The sequence below is a fragment of the Phragmites australis genome, chromosome 11, assembly GCF_958298935.1.
Source record: "Phragmites australis chromosome 11, lpPhrAust1.1, whole genome shotgun sequence".
NCBI classification, from domain to species: Eukaryota; Viridiplantae; Streptophyta; class Magnoliopsida; order Poales; family Poaceae; genus Phragmites; species Phragmites australis.
This window is the reverse complement of record NC_084931.1, coordinates 8,656,375-8,675,159: the sequence shown is the minus strand read 5'-3', so window position 1 is coordinate 8,675,159 and position 18,785 is coordinate 8,656,375. Positions and strand designations below refer to the sequence as shown.

Sequence of the window (18,785 nt, the reverse complement as noted above, 5' to 3'; positions counted from 1 at the left end):
CACAGGCACTGACCGAAAGACACACTCCTAGAACACCAAGTCATCGTCTTGGAAATCTTCAAAGTCTTCCACTGAGTAGCATATGTATTGTGAAATATAGTAATGGTGAGCACATGGAGTACTCAGCAAGTGTGGTAAAGTAATGATATGCATACTTTCAACAAGAATAGACTAACACATGGTATATTTGCATAAATGCAAGTAAAGAACAATAATATAATTAAAAAGCATTAAGCAGTTATTAAGTGAATGTAACCCAGAAACTCAATAACTATCACCCAAGGCTACCCACCTTGCAAACTATAACCATCTAGTACCATCAGTACTACCATACCATAACCATGACTATTCCATCATCATATCCAAAACCAACTAATCATGTGAGGATCCAAATCTCTCATGACCGTGAGTATGGCTGATATATCAAATTTACACTCTATAGAGATTGTCTAGCTTTCCCCATGAGTCAGTAAATTCTATGTCGTCATGTTGCGCAAAACACTTAACACACACCAATGGTGCGCCGCTCGGAGATCACTGCATGACATCACCACTAATTAGAGCCTAATTCAGTATGCATCTACCCACTAGATTTCACTGCTGGAGATTACAGAATACTCTCAACCCAAAAGCCCCTTTTGTGCTGACCTGACCTGACGTACACTACAAAGAACTCTAACTAGTATGTCAAGTCTTACTCATATCAGCCTCGTGGTTAGTATGTCACTTCTTGGGTTGTCGCTCTACAAATTGGTCCTTATTTAGGTTACTTGAGCAAATACTAACCAACAACATAATCATGATCACCTATCACCAACATCACTATACTCCAGGCCTAAGGTTCCATGTTGCTAACCATTAACAAATTAACCATCATCGTTGCTTATGTTCATGAATCAGGTATAAGACACTTCCCAACATCCTGAAAGCATGGCTAAGCACTTGTACATACAAAAGAGTCATAACCACAAACCACCTAGGTTCCAAGGGATGGTAAGGAAAAAACTAGGGCAAATCCTAACATAGATGACTACCTAGTAGATTAACAGACACTAAATGCAATTTGTAAAATAAAAATATTTAAAAACATAGATTCAAGATGATCAAGGACACTTGCCTTCTCCTTTCAGCTGTTCAGTGTACTCTAGCTCTTGGTCCTGATGTTCCTCAAACTGATCCAGAGCGTTATCGTCTAATCGCACAATTACTGGCAAAGCACACAAAACAAATACACAAAACAAAAGAACAACAAGACAAAACTAATCTAGAAAAATAGAGTTCTGAAAAACAAATCTAACGGCGCAAGAAATGCTGAAAAAGGAGCTAGGACTACAAAGTTACGCTAAAAACATATTAGAGTTTAATTCTAAAAAAGGAAAATGACTAAAAAAATAAAAAGATTAGGGGCATTTTTGTAAAAATATAGGGACCTTTTTATAAATATAAAAAAGTTTAGTGACTAATCTGTGAAAAGATAGGGGATTTTAGGTAAAATAGAAAAGTTCAAGGGCTTAAGTGTAAAATTACCAATTATAGCATTTATTGGAATTATTTTTATACTGAAAATCTAATTTATTGCGTAAGCGTTGACTGGGCTGCGGCCTAGGCATGACTGGCCTGACACATCAGCACTTCTGCTGATGTGGCGGCTAAGGTGGCTCGATGATATGGCTAAGTTGCTGACTGTGTTTATGATGGACACGTGTTAGCTTCCTATTGGATACCGAAGGGGTAAGCACTGGATCTAATCTAGTCTGCTCGTAACAGATCTAACGGCTCAGGATGAAAGGGGCGACTGGAGGGGAGAAAGGTGGTGCCAGGGAAGGCACGATGGCGCATGGCCGGAAGGGTCTCTAGGAAGGCGTTCGGGCTCACCAGCGGCGACGATGAGCAGCGAAACATGTAGAGGGGAACATGACGAATCTGTTTGAGGGCTTACCGAGAGCGGTGAGACACCTAAGGAGGGTTGGCGATGGTGGAGGCGGCGAAGGAGCTCGGATCTCATCAAGACGGTGGCTCCGATGGTCAAAAGGCAAAGGCAACGATGACACGAGCTTCAAGAGACTACGACAAAGCTTTTGGGTGACCCAGTTGGGGCTAATCGGCACTGGAGCGGCTTGGCGATGTGCTCGGTCGAGGGCGGCGGCTATGGCGACGGTGGTGATTGGATCTCGGCGCATTGCTCTGGACTTAGCGAGTTGGATTGATTGGAAAAAGTTGAGAGGTGGCGGGGATATATATAGGCAAGCAAAAGGGCTCAAGGAGAGGTAGGACTTCAGGGCAGTGGCTCGTGCTCAACCTGGACTTGGACAGTGGCGCGTTCGAATCGGAGACAAAGACAATGGCGCGAGACGTAGGCGGAACGGGACACGGGCGCCTTCGTTGGTGAGCACGTGCTTGGGCAGGGTGCGGCCCACGCGGGAGGCAGGTGAGCGGGAGGGACGAGCGGCCAGCTTGGCTCAGCTAGGGTGAAAAGAGAAAGGGGCAACATGGGTAGAGGTTAGGTTTCTCTTCTTATTTTCTATTTCTATTCCTTTTTATTTTTAAACTAAGCAAAACCAAACCAAATAAAACCAACAAATCAAATCCAAATAAAATCAAATAAGCCCTAATGCCTATTTCAGCATCAATGCACTTCAATCAAAATATAATCTATGTCAAATTGAATTTATTTTAGAAAATAGGTTTTAACCTATTCTATTTATTTAAACACTAGTTAAATTCTAGAATTTTTTTAGGAAATTGCAAAAATTGAAAATCAGAGTGTTACACTTCCACAACATTTGCAATGTGCAAGAACACCTCCATGGACGTTATGAATCGTCGCCTGAAATTGCATCACCATACACATGGACCTTCGCAAAGTAATCATTCACAAGCCACGCATGGCCTAGCTGCATGTTTTGACAAAATCCTGACATGCATAGGCACAGAACCACCATGTTTCGGACGCTTGTAGGATTCAATGTTAGCAAGCAAAACAACCACCATCTCGAAGTCGTCATCATCATCCGACTATGAGTCATCAAAAACATATTGCATAAGTGAACTCATCTGCACAAAATCCATTCACAATTCTATTCAACTACACCGCACATCAGTTGGCATTGATCATAGCAATTGCAAAAAAAAAAAAAACCTTGCAGGAATTTGGACGAACACCTTACGGGCATCCACCTCAACTACAGCGGGAGGCGACAGCGAGGGTGGTGGGGGGTGTGCCGGGGGTGTGGGAGCCCATGCCGGTTGTGCGGCAGCTCACGTCGATCAAGCTCGCCATGGTGGGGAGTTGCACGAGGAGAGGGCAGGATGGAGCTCGAGGAGCTTGTCACGGGGGTGGGGCTCTTCCAGAGGGCTGAGGCGGTCCTTGAGGCGTAGGACAGGTGGTGGTGGAAGCGAGACATGGCGCCGGACTAGGAGACGAGAAGCGGCAGGTGGTCAATGCGTTGCTCTGCCTTGATTCTGGCAGGGAAACATAGGTGGCGAGGGCGAGATGAGTTGTGGGGGGCGACGTCGGTTATTCCGGCGGTGGTGGGTGGCTGAGGTAGGCGACAGGCAGTGCGGGGGCGGTGGCATGGGCAGCGGTGACTGAAACCTACAATGTCTACACGTCGTTTTCAGAGGAGGTTAGGGTGAGCTTGGTTTTCACCCTATATCAAAGGTGAGCTTGATGATCTAAATTTTTTAGGTATTGACATTTATATAGGGGATTATTGGAACAACAAAAGCTTCTATTTTAATAGTTTCTGGTATTAATACTCATATAGGTCAGCTGCTCAAGATATTCTTACCCTGCAAATTATTGAAAATCATTGCTCCCGTTCTTAAAAAAATAGTCGCTGTGGATAATGTGCCAATACCACATGGCTAGTTTGCAGACAACTTGCGTGTGACTGCAGCGTGGCCCACTGGCCCCTCGCTCTCAGACAACGGCTTCCCGCCGCGGGGTTAATCAGATGCAGCTGCTCCTCTCCCTCCGGCCGCCACCCGCCGCCGCCGCCGCACACCCCCGCGCGGCAGCATCGTCCCGGACGCCGCAGCTTCCACCACGCCGGTCCGCCTTCCCTCCCCAAGCTTCTGCCTCCGCCTCTGCTGATTTCCCGGGTAACCTTTAATCTTGCTTTGTTAAAGATTCCGGAAGACGATGCGGTCTTCTTGGAGAAAAAAAATTCTGAAAAAATCGCTTTTTTCCCTCCAACCATTTGAGCTCCGAATTTTATCACGAAATTATTTAACTTTCCTGGGGAAGAACCCAGCTTGACAGTACAAAACCCCGGAGCAAATGCAGGATCGGTTCCAGACGGCGCCCAGATGCCACCGCGCCGGCGCCGGCGGCGGAGCGTGGCTGGCATCGACCAGGACGAGCTCCTCGACCCGGACGCCCTCGCCGACCCGGACAGCAGCTTCTACGAGATCAACGGCGTGAGGGTCCACCACAAGGTTTGCAGCCATGAGGATGAGGACTCGGACTCACCCTTTGACCAATCTTTGGATGCCACCGCCGCGGACGACGGCCGGAAACAGATTGGCCTTCCCATAGTGCTGCTGCACGGCTTCGGCGCGTCGGTGTTCTCCTGGAGCCGCGTCATGCGGCCTCTCGCCCGCATCGCCGGCTCTAAGGTTCTTGCATTCGACCGGCCGGCGTTCGGGCTGACGTCCCGGGCCAGTTGGTCCCGTGATGACAGCAAACCTCTCAATCCATACTCCATGTCGTTCTCAGTCATGGCCACATTGGCATTCATCGACTACCTTGGCACCGCGAAGGCCGTCCTTGTCGGGTACTAGTACAGTGTGAATTGCATCGTTTACTTCTGTCTATGTGCATTTCTTTGTTTGACGAAACAGATGTGTGTGATGATCATGGTCCCAGGCACTCAGCTGGCTGTCTTGTAGCAGTGGATGCATACTTTGAGGTGCCAGAACGGGTTGCTGCGCTTGTGCTAGTTGCACCGGCGATATTTGCACCAAGGAAGGGGTTGAAAGAGAGCAGTTTAGGGGAACAAAAAGAGCAAAAGCAGAACGTTCCCAGTGACGAAAATTCACCTCCAAATCCGTTTGCTAGGATTTGGGGAAGATTTCTTGAGCTATGTAAGAACATTGCAGGGATTGTTTTGAAGATGATAACAGCAATACGAGATGTGGTTCGATCTTTGTATGTTAAAGCTCTTGTTGCTGTTCTTCGGTCATCGTTGGGCGTGATGCTGGTAAGAATTTGTTTATGTTTTGTGCTAAAATGCTAATATGACAATTATTTTAAGTAATGAAAAGGACTCTTATCAGATGCTGCTGCTAACTATGTGATTTGCGTAGGTGTACAAGTATAAATTTGAGAGAATTCCAAGTTCACGTTTCTTTACACTCCAGCTATTGTACCATTCGACTATTTATGTGATTACTGGTTTTGTTGTACTCTAATGTGGAATAGCTTGATCAGATGCTCCAGTTGCATCTCACTTTTTATGTTTTAATTAGCTACATTTTGTTTCAGCTATAAGTAACTAGTCTGATTTCTTTCTTTGACTCAGACTAGGACTACTCTGATGATAATGTTGATCGATGTCGCTAAGATTTATACAATTTTCAAAATCCTAAAATATGCACAAAAGAAGATATTTACTCAAATACAAGCGTATTTAGTAGACATGTGCATGTATGCATTCAAAATTTTAGGTCCCGTTCTTTTGTTGATTGGACTTTGGTGAACCAGGTAAGATGGGCCATGGATAAATTTGGTATTCTCGGTGTCCGTAATGCATGGTATGACCCAAGTAAAGTAACTGATCATGTCGTACAGGGGTACACAAAGGTGAGATTTCTGCACTACAATCCAGAAAATTATCCAATTATCAAATATTAATTCATGCTGTAAGATTTCAAAACTGTGCTTGTGTTTTAAGCCGCTAAGATCTAGGGGTTGGGAGATGGCTCTCTTGGAGCACACCGTATCCATGATCACAGATTCTTCAAGAGTACCAGTCTCAAAGAGGCTTTCAGAGATCTCATGCCCAGGTTCTATTCTATGCTTCTTCTTTTGGCCTTCTATAAGGATGTACAATTAACAGAAACTGTATAATTGTCTTGTTTGTGTTTAAATAGTTATAATACCCTTGTATTTGAGTAAACATCTTGTATAATCTTATATGAAGGCTTAGGGCCTTCATATATAAAATTTTATATGAAGGCTTGGAGTTATACGAAGTTTTATATACAAGATGAAGGCTTGGAGTTATATGAACATCTTGGCACTGTATAATTTTATATGAAGGCTTGGAGTTATATGAAGTTTCTATATGAAGGTTTGAGGCAGATAAACAAATCTACCTCTGAATTCTGAATACAGATGTCTTAACATTGCAGTGCTCGTGGTGACTGGTGACACTGACCGCATTGTTCCTGCTTGGAATGCTGTGCGTGTAGCGCGCGCTATACCTGGAGCAACGTTTGAGGTGATCAAGAATTGTGGTCACTTGCCCCAGGAGGAAAGACCTGAAGAGTTCCTGTCAGTCGTTGAGAGGTTCCTACGTACAGTGTTCGGAACTCCGAATGAACAAGTGTTCCAAACAGCTGTATGATGAACTATGTATGATCTGTACTTGCAAACACAGGCCGAAAGGATGGATCTAGATTCACAGAGTGGAGATAAGAAGAGAAATTATGGCGAACTCTTATTGTGGGAAATCATTGCATAGGAAGGGTTTTAGAATATCGGGATTCTATGTTGTATCAACCTCCCATTACTCTTATGTATATAATTGGAAACCTACATTACATCTCCCTTGATTAAGCAATCTTATCGTTTATCCTTTAACCATTCATTATTAGAAGCAGCGAAATCATGTATCACCATGAAATTGTAGTGGCTTATTTGGATAGGTGTCCTGATCCAAATGCTTGTAATAAAATACTGCTCAGTTGGTTAATGCCTTCAGGGACGGCAACCCGGTCTCGAACCCAGAGTGCACCAATTTGTGGCTACATCCGTGAGAAACTGGTTTTAGCGAGTTTTCTAACTAGCCAGAGTTTGGTACTCCCTACCTTAGAATTAAAAAATTCCGGGGGGAGGGGGAGGAGCTTCTCGTGGTCGAGAAAAAAAATACAAATACGAATGAAATCCCAAAAGGATCCTAAAGTTGATCTGAATTCTCAAAAATGCTAGACAATGCTATCTTGCACACATACTAATATGGTATACAATGGCTTCTCTAGAATATGTGGTTACTCCATCTAATAAGTGGGTGCACTGAGATAAATGCTGCATCGCATAATTTCCTTTATTGGCAGGAGTAGTTTCATGTAGCAGCAGTAACATCGACATAGAAGCTATCGTTAACCAGTAAACATCGACAGATGCGCTAACGTCAACCAGGTCATGTACCGATATGCGATCTTCTGCATGAATTCTATTTGCGCACGTTTCTACTATACAACATTTTTGTTGAGCATCATCACCAAATCCACAAGCTTGAAAAAAGGGCCTGCAAAAGGTACCATAAAATGAATAATAAATATTATCCTATAATGGTGAAGATTAATTGATCCATAATTTTGCATTTATGATAAGAAAAAGAAGAGAACACAATGAAACTCATATGAGGTCTACCAATTCTGTACATAATGTGGAAATGTCATATATACCTCTGCTGTGAAGTACCCTAAACATATTATTTCAGTATTGGGCTATAGATGAAACTCTAACGTTGGACAACAAATCAAGTTACCGCAGATTACAAGTTTTTTTTTAACTGATTATTGAAGTTTTTCACATTGCGTAAATTTCCTGCTGTTTTATGTTTAGTCAATTCGGAGATCTATTGATTATTGGAGTTGAACACACAATGCAGTTAGATATATCACTCAGTATCTATACTTCTGTAGGCCAACAGCCAAATGTACTTGCTAAGCATTGATGCTTTGGTCTTTCATAATTTAGACAAAGATCGCATATGTAATAATTTTACAGTAAATTTGAGTAAGTTACCATGTAATCTTCTCAACCAATTCCTCTTTGTAGTGACGGTCTGACGGATGTACCTGTAAGTCAGAAGATAGTCATATGAACATATGCGACAGGTCTTTTTTTCTTCCTCTGTTTGGGATGTTTGGGAATAGAAGTTGGAGATATCAAAGCAAGGCTTCTGCGTCTCGACTAGACTGTACTGGAATGCAAACATTACACACTTTGATGGACAACATTCGCTTCCAATCAATCAAAATATACATGCCAAGTCGCACCTAATGATATATAGGAACTTGCAATATAAATGCACAAAACAGCACTTATAGTTGGAAAGCAGATTATTGACATATCAGCATTGCAAGGAGTACATATGATTCCGTTGTCAATGTAGAAACTTCTTCTGTACTTCCTTCCCAGTCAATTGTCCTAACCTGCTGTCACACTTTAACACACAGCGCCATTGTTTCTTTCAACAAGGTTACAACATTCCAAGTCTTTGTTTTCTTACTAGGTAATATTTGCTTGCTATTCAGAAAAATGACTGCATCTTTGCAGGACATGCAAGAACGAAAATGACAGTGTTCAGAACTCGGAATGAACAAGTGTTCCAAGCAGTTGTATGATGAACCATGTATGATCTGTGCTTGCAAACACATAGGCAATCTTCTTGGTTCATCCTTCTACCATTCATTACTAGAAGCAGTAAGATAATTTATCCAGGACATTGCACAACCAAATAAATAAAAAAATCCTAAAGTAACCCCCCCCCCCCGCCCCCACAACAGACACGCACGCTCACATCCAAACACACGAACTTTACACAAACAGGAGCATATGATCGCTCAAGGTTCCCGTCCTTTCATCCACTCTTTTTTCAAGTATTATTTGCAAACAACTGTGAAAAAAGGAGATTGTTGGAATCTGTAGAAACATTCATTCCATATATACAGATCTCTCTAATCACAGTGAGTTTTACAGTCAGCGGCTGTTTTTACTGATGTTGATCTGAATTCTGAAAAATGCTAGACAATGCTATCTTGCACATATACTGATATGGTATACAATGGCTTCTCTAAATTCTTCTTGTACTTATTCCCTCCAATACGTGGGAACACTGAGATCACTGCCGCAGCTCATCATTCCCTTTACTGGTAGTAGTAGTTTTAAATAGCTCCAGTAAACATCAACAGCTAAGCTATCATATCAACTAGATTATTGTGCCGATTGGTGAGCTTCTGCATGAATTCTATTTGTGCACTTTTCTTGTATACAACATTGTTGTTGAACCCATCATATCATCACCGAAACCACAAGCTTCAAAAAAGGGCCTGCAAAAGGTACCATTATATAAATAAACATCATGATACATTGCTGATGATTAAGACATTCACATTTTTACATTTATTGATACAATGTGGCCAAAAAAAGCATAATGAAACTCATATTCTGTACATAATGCCATACCTCTCCTTTTTTGTACACAATGCAGAAATGTCATATATGCCTCTGCTATGGAGTGCCCTGCAGATATTTTCCCAGCAACAGAATATTAGATGAAGTCTAATTTTGGACAAGAAATCAATATATTGCCGCTTACAAGTATTTACACTGATTACTGAAGTATTTCACATTGCATAAATTTGCCTGTTGTTCTAAGATTAGTCGATTAGACATCCATTAATAATTGGAGTCGAACACATAATATGATTAGAAAAATCACTCGGTATCTGTAGGCCAACTGTGATTGCTATCTATGAGCTCCCAAACTAATGTGTTCAATAGCAAACATCTATCTTTTGTTTACTTCCTCTTTATCATTTCGTTCTTAGTTTGCTTGAAAATGTGCACAAGACCTCATGTTTCAGTGCTACGGAAGCCATGTCAACCCCCGTTCCAAAAATCATCACCTTAAACACCACCCCCCCCCCTATCAAAAAAAAAAGTATTTATAAGTTACCTTGTAATTTTCTCAACTATTTTTCGGCCAATTCCTCTCCTCTGCAGTGATGGATGTACCTGTAAGTCACTGAAGATAGTCATATGAACACATGTGTCAAATCCCTATTTCTTTTTTCTTCCCCTTTCTCCCTCCTTCTCTCTTCTTCCTCTCTCTTCCGTCTCTCCCGTCCCCTCCCTGTGACCCCGCCGCTTGCCAACGCCGCGCCGCGCAGTCCCGTCTCCGCACCAGCAGTCCTCGCGCCCCGTGCCGCCTCACGCCCCGCGCCGTCACCTCGCGCCCCGTGCAGCTGCCTCACGCCCCGTGCCGTCTCGCCCCGCGCGCCCGCCCGTCGCCAGTACTATTTAAAGAGATGAACAGTACACAGACTCCCCACCCCCCATCCTCACCTCCATCTCTCCCTCCGAGCACTCCGCCGCCTCCCTCCGAGCGCCACCGCCGCCGGTGAGCCCCCCCGGCCCTCTTCTCTCTCTCCCTCTCTCCTTTCCCTCCCCTGTGGGCGTACCTGGGCCTCCGGTCGCCGGCCGTCGCCCTCCCGATGCCGGACCGCTGCCGGCCGCCGCCTTCCTGTCGCTAGCCGCCGTCCGCCAGCCCGGCCGGCGAGGCCCGCCGCCGCCCGTCGCCCCTCCCTCTCTCTCGCCCCTCTCGTTCTCTCCGCGCTCGAGCTGGGCCGGTCAGCCGACTCCCTCTCTCTTCTCTCTCTCTTTTATCTCTCTCTCTCTCTTCGTAGCTGACAGTTGGGCCCCACCGAGCCGAGCCGTGAGCCGAGCCGAGAAGCTGAGCCGAGCCCTGAGCCGACCCAAACGGAATATTCCGGGAATATTCCCCTATTTTCTTTTTCTGAATTTCTCTCCCGGCAAAACTTCCGAAGCTCATTTTTCCTCCATCCTAACTCCGCTTTCAACGATTCTTTCACTGATATTCATCTAATTTCGAGATCTACCTAATCATGTCAATTTCATAATTTTTGTAAATTGTTTAGTCATTGTTTTAACCGTTTGATTGATCGTGTGCGTCTTTGTCGTTGTTGCGATTATTAGAGGAAGGAGCATTCAAGAAAGATCCCGAGGATCTGGAGTTTGAAGAAGGAGCAGATGGGGACTTCAACGAAAGCAAGTCCTACAACCGTTGATCATATTGACCCTATGTTTTCAAATACAACCTGTAGAGCCGCTGTTTCAAATAATAGGATTATGCATGATTAAGTTAATAGTTGTGATTTTAAAGAAATGTTAGAATAGTTATGACCTAGCTTGTTTATGCCATGCCTTGTCATTATTACCTTTATTCCGTTGAAACTCTAGAAGATTCCCAACATCAACTATAATGATTGTTTGGATGAATGCTTGTTTACTAGTATGCTTAGGATTGCTTTGCTCAAAAGAAAGAACTAGATTATTTACATACGTTAATCGTGCTTTTCAAAAATGTGAAGTGATGTGTGCTTGATGTGTGTGCGTGTAAAACTTGTGTTCATGGGAAAACTCTAGAGTAGTGTTGACGAGGGTGAGTAAGGTGCCCCACAAGGGTGGGAACTACCTTGGAGCAAGGTTCACCTTTGTGGTGTTCTTGCTGAGAGATTCTTGTCTTGGTTGTATAAGAACCGGTTCGTTGTGACATCTCACCTAGTATCTACTCGTACAACCACATGGCTTGAATGGGCAAGACTTGACCTAACCCCTCTGACTTAGTTCAGTACCCACCCGGAGGCCGGTAGTGGCAATGGGGACCAAGAGAAGACTTGGGTGGTGCGTAGCCCAAAGTTCGGCTGGTGATATTGTTAAGGCTAAGTCAAAACCTTGGGATTGCCAAGTGGTCCTTCGCGTGGATCTTCTAAGGCCTCTGGTATCTTAGTGCCCTATGGGTGGTTATTGTGACTACGTTGTGAGGTCGTTGCATCTCGTTATGACAGCTCCACCAGTTGCTAAGATGGGAGCTTATGCATATCTTATGGGTAAAATGTACAACCTCTGCAAAGTGTTAAACCTATCCGGAGAGCTGTGTCCTCGGTCAAGGACATGCTATGGTTTGGTCACAGTGATTAGCTTTTCAGCGTGAGTACCTCCTTGGTGTATGAGTGGGCAACGTGCCCGTGTTTTCGAAAAGAAGGGTTTTGGCTTTGTGCCAATAAGCCTCCTGGACTGTGTGTCCGCCGGCAAAAAACTTGTGGGAATTGGCGGGATGGAAGTATCTCCCCCAAGGCCGTCAACCCCCATAAGCTCAACTTACGTGTTCTCTTCGAAAATGTATTTATTAAAAGTAGCTTTTGCAAAATGAACCTTGCATCAACAAAACTAGCTTTCCGCAAAACCTAAAAGACTCTACAGTCTTATCCTTGATCTACCCATAAGCATCTAATATCTCCCTTTGAGGTAGGACTTGCTGAGTATCTTATGTACTCATACTTGCTAATTGTGGACTCAGATGATCCAGAAGCCGACTTTGTTGAAAGGGAAGATGAAGAATAGAGAAGCTGGTTTCGTCTGCACTCAAGCTACCTATAGGGCATGAGTCGCTTTTGCGTCGTTTCCGTTGTGCTGTGTGGGTTTGATAATTTATACCTACGGGCTTTTATTGTAATTAACTTTGTGTTGTACCCTATTATCGTACTTAATCGATGTATGTCTGTGATGTCTACTTCTGTTGAAATTCGTGCGTACCAGTTACTGATCCAGGGATTGGTATGAGCTACATGAGGTGACCCCAAAGGAGGTATCCGACAACATGCAACACTGCTATAAGTTTTCTATTTGGGAACAGAATTAGGGGATATCAAAGCAAGGATGCTGAGTTACACACTCCGATGGCCAACATTCCCTTCTAGAATAAAATCAAATAAGTTGCCACTTGCCAGGTCGTACCTAATGCTATAAAGAGAGTTCCAATACATATACACAAAAACACTACTAATAGTTGGTTAATTTGAACAACATAAAAGACTATTGACATATCAGCACTGCAGGAAGTACACACGATTCTAGCAATTATCGTAACCTGAACTGCAATTAAAATCGCCCTCACATGGTTACATTGTGTCAGAACTATTGTTTCTTTCAACAAAATCACAATATTACGTATTTCTAATATTTGTTTAGAAGATGAAATCAACTTGCTATTTCAAGTTACCAGTTGGACCAACTACCCATTTCTCTATTATCCATATCCCAATCTAATGACCGTATCCAGAATGTCATCAATAATTCCGTAAAGAAATAGGCATTTCTGCAGGAAATGTTAGAACAAGAAAATGTTCTAATAAAAAAGGAGATATTACGTTATCAGGAACGAAATGCCTCAAACAGTTTGTACACCGGCTTAAAAAAAAAATCATTTTTTACATACCTAATCAAAGAGGAGAGCGCCCCCAATGCCAATTTCACAACAACAAGAGAGAAGATTACCACGACGTCATGGACGGAGGCGGTGAGACCGACGTCGGAGACGGCGCGTCCGAAGCCGACAAGCCTCCGTTCCCCCAGCCGCCCGAGTTCGAGGTCCAAGCCCAGGCCCAGGAACCTATGGCCCTCCCCGGCGTTAGCCAAGGATCTGGCGCTGCAGAAGACGGACACGACGATGAAGCTGTGGGCGAGCGCCGTGCGGAGCTTGTGGATGTCGACCGGCTCGCCGGGGGAGGCTGGCTGCGCCGGCGACGGCGACAGGCGGATGGCGCAGGAGTGGGCGCAAGCGAGCATGAGCGCCTGCAAGTGGGCCGGGTCGACGAGGGCGGGGTCCATGGAGACGGAGATGGGCGGCGGGGCCCTAGCCCTGGGCTTGACGGGCTTGGCGCCGGAGGGGCTTGGGGTCGGCGAGAAGAGGGCGAGGGTGGTGAGGCGCGCTACCTTGGCGGAGGCGGGCATGGCTGACCGGTGGGTGGCTCGTTGGTCGGATGGTGATGAGAGTGACGATGGAGGTGTCGTGTGGATGGACCAGGGCCGAGATTTGGGCACTATGGCCTCTCCTTTCTCTCCTTTTCACTAAGGTCTCGTTTAGTGTAATTTCAGATCTAATTTTTTAAAGCTGTTTAAATATAGCTTAATTTTTTTAATTATAGATAAATTGATAGCATTTAATTAAGTCATCTGATGTTTATTTTAAATTAAAAATAAAAGTTTAAACTATTTTATTTTATTATATAAACTTCATATATTCAATATAAATCTTAAAGCTACAGCCGTACAAAACAAACTATAAATATTATCATTAATAGCGTGACTAGAGTAGATGGGATGGTAGGACGAGGAAGATAAAGTGATGAACAATATAAGATAATGGCGATGCACGAGTAAGGTCTTGGATGCTCCACGTGTGGAAATAACATTGTCACCGTGGCTCGGGTTAGCTAGAGATCTCTTCGTTTGATTTTGACTTGGTCAAGGAGAAATAGAAAGAGAATAAGGAAGGGGAAAATAGAAATGGAGATCAAAATTGGGCACTGCATGTATTAACTAATGGTGAATGCTAATGGTAATTGCAGTCGTTGCATGAATGACATCGAATTTAAGAACTAGTTGCACTAGAAGAATGGTATACTATTTTTGTAATTGCGAATCTGTTACTGGGAGGTATCCAATTAGCAAACTGAAAGTTACCTTTTCAAAAAATTCATTTCTCGTGAGAATTAACTTAGTTCGAGAAATGTTTCAAGTACACAGACTATCAATATAACATATGTAGCTGGCTAAAGCTACTTGAGGGAGATGAGTGTTTTGAAGATACCCACATGTACACCGACGAAGGAGACGAGTGTCACCATGGGCTTACAGTGATGGCTGAAGATAAAAATATAGACGGGTTTTGATATGCAATCACACGGAGCCGGATGCAATGAATATGGTCTGATTTTGATAATTAATGATAATATAATTAATAGATTAATATGTTTATTAAGTATATATTGTTGGAGCAAGAGTTGCCCAAGTCAGTATGGTGTGAGTTTTTTTTAAGGAGGAGACTTAAGTTTGGAGACGAAGTTTAAAAGGAACACCATAAATGTATTGATGGTAGAAAAAATGGATTGATCTGGAGGGAGTATCACAGCGTGACTTGGTGTTTTTTCACCTTTGTGTCTTTTTGCTATCTCGTCCTCTCCTCCTTGCCCGGGCGACCAGGGCTCTTATTTATAGGACTATACGTAGCTTGACGTACAAGTTATCACAATGTACAAATATCTAGCATCTGACCAAATCACTGGGCCTTATCTCGGATAATTACTTTCTACCCTTTTTAGGAGATAAATATCCACTATAGTAACTATCGTGGTGCCTGTCCCTTGAAGGGGGCGAGTCGATCGCCAATTGCGGCCGGGTGCCGTACTGCCAGGGGTGTCAGGATAGGTACCATCGTGCTGGGGTGTCAGAGCGGCGTCCACTAGCCTAGGTATTTAATACCGGTCATTTCCTCGTAGGTAAAGTACGACTAGTTCTTCCCTTTTGGCAGATTTTTTCTGAGGCCTGATGACTCACCCAGTAATCTCCGGGAAGCCGGCCCGAGCAGCGGGAGGCCGAAGCCTCAGGGATCAGGCCCTTTGGGAGACTAAGCTCCGGAAGGCCAGGGCTTCGGAAGGGGAGGCTTTGGCCTCGGAAACCGAACCTTTGAGAAGCTGGGCTTCGGAAGGCGGAGACAGGCTCAGCCTTTAGGAGGCTGAGCTAATTAAGCTAAGGGGTCGTCAGGGGTCCTTAATAACAACCCCCACAATAGCCCCTTGCGGGGGTAGCCAGTGGAGCGGTCGGGCCCGCGGTTCCTTCGGAGCAGGGCCTCCGGTAGTCCCTGCCTTGTGGTTGATGGCTCGTGGTTCGAGAATCGCTTGGCTTGCCCGGGATGATTTGACCCGGGTGACGGAACAACATGTTGGATGACATTGGCGACAGGGGGCATTGAATGTGCCCTGGGGAGAGGTGTAGTCCTGTCCTACCTGGCGGAGCGTGGGATGCGTGTCGTCTTGTCGTTGGGGGATAAGGGAGTCACTTTCGCTCCCCTATGATTTCGACGTGGCAGACAAAAGGACGGCGCATGCGCCCACCGCCTAGAGGGGGCAAGTTGCTCCCTATTTGTAGAAGGAGGGAGATTGCCTAGAGCAACCCTTTTGCCGACTCCTCATTCTCATCTACCTTTGTCTTCGGCGCCTTTTGCCTTGCGTGAGTTGTTACTTGATCTCTACTCCCCTCTCTCTCGTAATTCAGCGCCTTTCGCCACCCTCTTACGGGTCATATGGCTGACCTGAGTACCCTGAGTGAAGTCAAAACTCGGGCAGCAGGGGAGATAGCCGGAGTAGCCGTGGCGGGGACCCTCAGGTGCCATCGGCTTCCTCGTTGCCGATGGGGCCACCATCGAGAGTGGAGCTCCAGCGTGACAGCAAAAGCCACTCCTGGCAAACCACCGCGCTGGGATCGTCTATCATAGGTGACGAGGAGCTCGACCGGATGGTTAGGGAGGGGAAAATCCCCTCCCGAGCCGTCGCTTGGCCTTCGCTGGGCGAGGAAGTCCCGAAGCCTCTGGCCCATGAGGTCGTGGTGTTTGAAGCCTTCTTCGAGGCGGGCCTGGGTTTTCCTTCGGTGTCGTTGCTTGAAGAGGTGCACCGCCACTTCTACGTGGAGCTCCCGCAGCTCCACGCCAATGCCATTGCCCGCCTAGCCACCTTTGAGTGGGCCATGCAGACGGAGGGGTGTGAAGGGAGGGCGGATTTCTTCGCAGCCCTCCACTTTGCCAGTTGCCAGCCGAAGTTGATCAAGGTCAAGGGGACGAAGAGGCCCCTTAGTTTCGGGAGTATCAACTTCCAGATACGGCCGTAGTATCGTGATGCCTTCCCGGTGAAGGCCATCAACGGTTGGTGGTCTACCGGCTGGTTGCAGCGGTGGTTTTACTACAACGTCGGCCTTGCATCGCCCCTTCGCTCCACGAATCAAGATATCGCGTATGTTCCGGAGCCGGAGACGGGGATTACGGATGAACTAGTTCGCCTCACGGCTGGCCCTTCTCTAGAGGGTGGCCGAGAAGATGAGCATGCGTGACCTCGTGGAGGAGTTCACCATGTTGTGTGTCCGGCCCCTCCAAACGGGCTAGAACTTCGTTTTTGAGCAAGGTACGGAAGAGTGGCCGAAGGTGTATTCCGGTCCGCTCGTCAGCGATGGTGAGTTCCTTTTGTAGTTGGATTCTCGATTTGCCGATGTGAGCCGTCTTTTTTCTTTCAAAGAGCTACCTCCCGCTGGAGCACGCGGCGGAGATCACGGTGGTGATCCTGGGCCCCCTAATATTGTGGAGCGGGAGCAGCGGGTGGCCCTGGCACGGAGTTGGGAGCGGTACAATCATATCTGTTTTTACCTTGGCGTGGGGGCTCCGGCATGGCGGGATCCTCCAGAGCCTAGGGTTGCTGGAAAATGAGCGCGTGCAGGCCCCCCCCCATTTGTACGAGGATGCTCCAGGCCCAGCGGCCTTCAGCATTCGGAGGCTCGCATACTATTTCGATGCCGAGTCGTCGGAGGTGCCCCTAGTTCGCAAGAAACGCCTGAGGCAGGTTGGGAGTTTGAGCGATCAGTCCGGAGGCAACGGCCAGGGTGGCGGCGATGACCGAGGGAAGGACCGAGCCTCCCCGGATATTACTGGTCACGGCCAGAGCCAACGGAAAGGTGTGGCCTCCGTGGACTTCGATTGCGGTCTTGTTGACTCGGATGTTGAGGATGCTACGAGTCCTCTTGTAAGAGGTTCGGGGGAACCAGGTGTAGTTTGCTTTGTTAGTCATACCCTTTTGGTCGTGCGCTGGGATCTTAATTTGTATTTCTTTTTTGTAGCGACCTTCGAGGTGGATGCGACCTTGACTCCACCCCTTAGGGCCTCGGAGGCCCAGCGATTGGCGGCGGCGGTCCTTCAGGTCGGTAGTATTAGTTATGATCGTCGGGTTCAGTGTTCGGTCCTGGGTAGCTTATCTTGTCTTTTTCTATCTTTTTGTGGTGCTTTGTAACAAGTAATTTTGACGAGGGCGCTGGGAGGTGGTGGACGGCAGGCTTTGGAAGAGGCCCGAAAATGGGCAGTGTTCGCGGAGGGCCGTCTTCATGAGGAGATGTGCTTCATGAGCGTGCGGAGGCTGAGGCACAGAAGGCTGCCAAAGACCTCTGGGAGGCGAAGGAGGTTGTCAATGTGGCCAACGTAGCCCGTGTGTCCGCCGAGAGTGACGTTGACACCCTTCGAGCGGTGGTGGTAAATATGTAGCGAGAGCTGGAGGAGGTTCAGGAATCGAAGGGGGCACTGCGTTTAGAGTGCGAACAGTTAACGGCGCTAGTGTCGGAGGTGGCCTGGATTACCTTTGATGCCTTGAGCGGCCTAGGAGCTTGGTGTCTGCCACTGCCCTCTGACTCGGAGGCATCGATCATGCCGCTCTTCTGGCTTCGGTCTGCCACGAAGGTTATGGTTAGGGTCGCGAGGTCTATGCGAGGTCCAGCGTTCATGTGGCTGCTGCACTTCAGCTGACCCTGCTACACCAGGCAGAGGTTGGTCCCTTCGAAGCACTGGAGCGGCAGGTGCCGGACTTTGTGGTCGAGGCCTTCCAGCCAGAGGCACCTCCGGTGGAGATTGGCGCAGCCTTGGAGAGCTTTCGTCGTGGAGTATGGGCGAAGCATGGCCGGAGCATGACGCTGCGCTTTATGGCCGGTCATGGGACTCCGGGTGCCTCGGGGGACTTCGCCCGAGTTCTTTGTTGGGAGGCCTGGTGCTTCACTCGGAGTCCACGAGCGCTTCGCGACCCTTTGGGGGAGCTTTGTCTGACGTTGTTGCCCCTCCGGAGCCAAGCGTGGATGCCCCGGAGGTGTAGCTCTATCACGGCTGTCTTTGTTTTCTTTTCTTTCCCGGAGAGGGGGGCTAAGTTCTAGTATGTTGACCACC

At 46.4% G+C, this 18,785-nt stretch overlaps 2 protein-coding genes across 4 annotated transcripts; one reads left to right on the top strand and one right to left on the bottom strand.

Annotated features, from left to right (window-relative positions):
• The first annotated feature begins 3,862 nt into the window (after positions 1-3,862).
• Positions 3,863-6,808, top strand: LOC133885136 (uncharacterized). Of its 2 annotated transcripts, none has more exons than XM_062324791.1 (6): positions 3,863-4,104; positions 4,289-4,778; positions 4,871-5,204; positions 5,708-5,806; positions 5,912-6,009; positions 6,358-6,522. In XM_062324791.1, exons 1-6 carry the CDS (start codon positions 3,957-3,959, stop codon positions 6,374-6,376), a joined length of 1,188 nt encoding a protein of 395 aa, XP_062180775.1. In that variant the 5' UTR covers positions 3,863-3,956; the 3' UTR covers positions 6,377-6,522. The 2 variants fall into 2 exon arrangements, with proteins under 2 accessions (XP_062180775.1, XP_062180774.1); XM_062324790.1 differs by having other exon boundaries at positions 3,867-4,104; positions 5,898-6,009; positions 6,358-6,808.
• Positions 6,809-8,879: 2,071 nt separating this feature from the next.
• LOC133885306 (GCN5-related N-acetyltransferase 3, chloroplastic) lies at positions 8,880-13,874 on the bottom strand. Of its 2 annotated transcripts, none has more exons than XM_062324997.1 (4): positions 13,257-13,874; positions 9,915-9,983; positions 9,422-9,478; positions 8,880-9,285 (listed from the first exon to the last, which is right to left on the bottom strand). In XM_062324997.1, the coding sequence occupies exons 1-4, from the start codon at positions 13,769-13,771 to the stop codon at positions 9,204-9,206; spliced, it is 723 nt and encodes a 240-aa protein (XP_062180981.1). In that variant the 5' UTR covers positions 13,772-13,874; the 3' UTR covers positions 8,880-9,203. The 2 variants fall into 2 exon arrangements, with proteins under 2 accessions (XP_062180981.1, XP_062180982.1); XM_062324998.1 differs by having other exon boundaries at positions 9,915-9,973; positions 13,316-13,872.
• Positions 13,875-18,785: the final 4,911 nt, after the last annotated feature.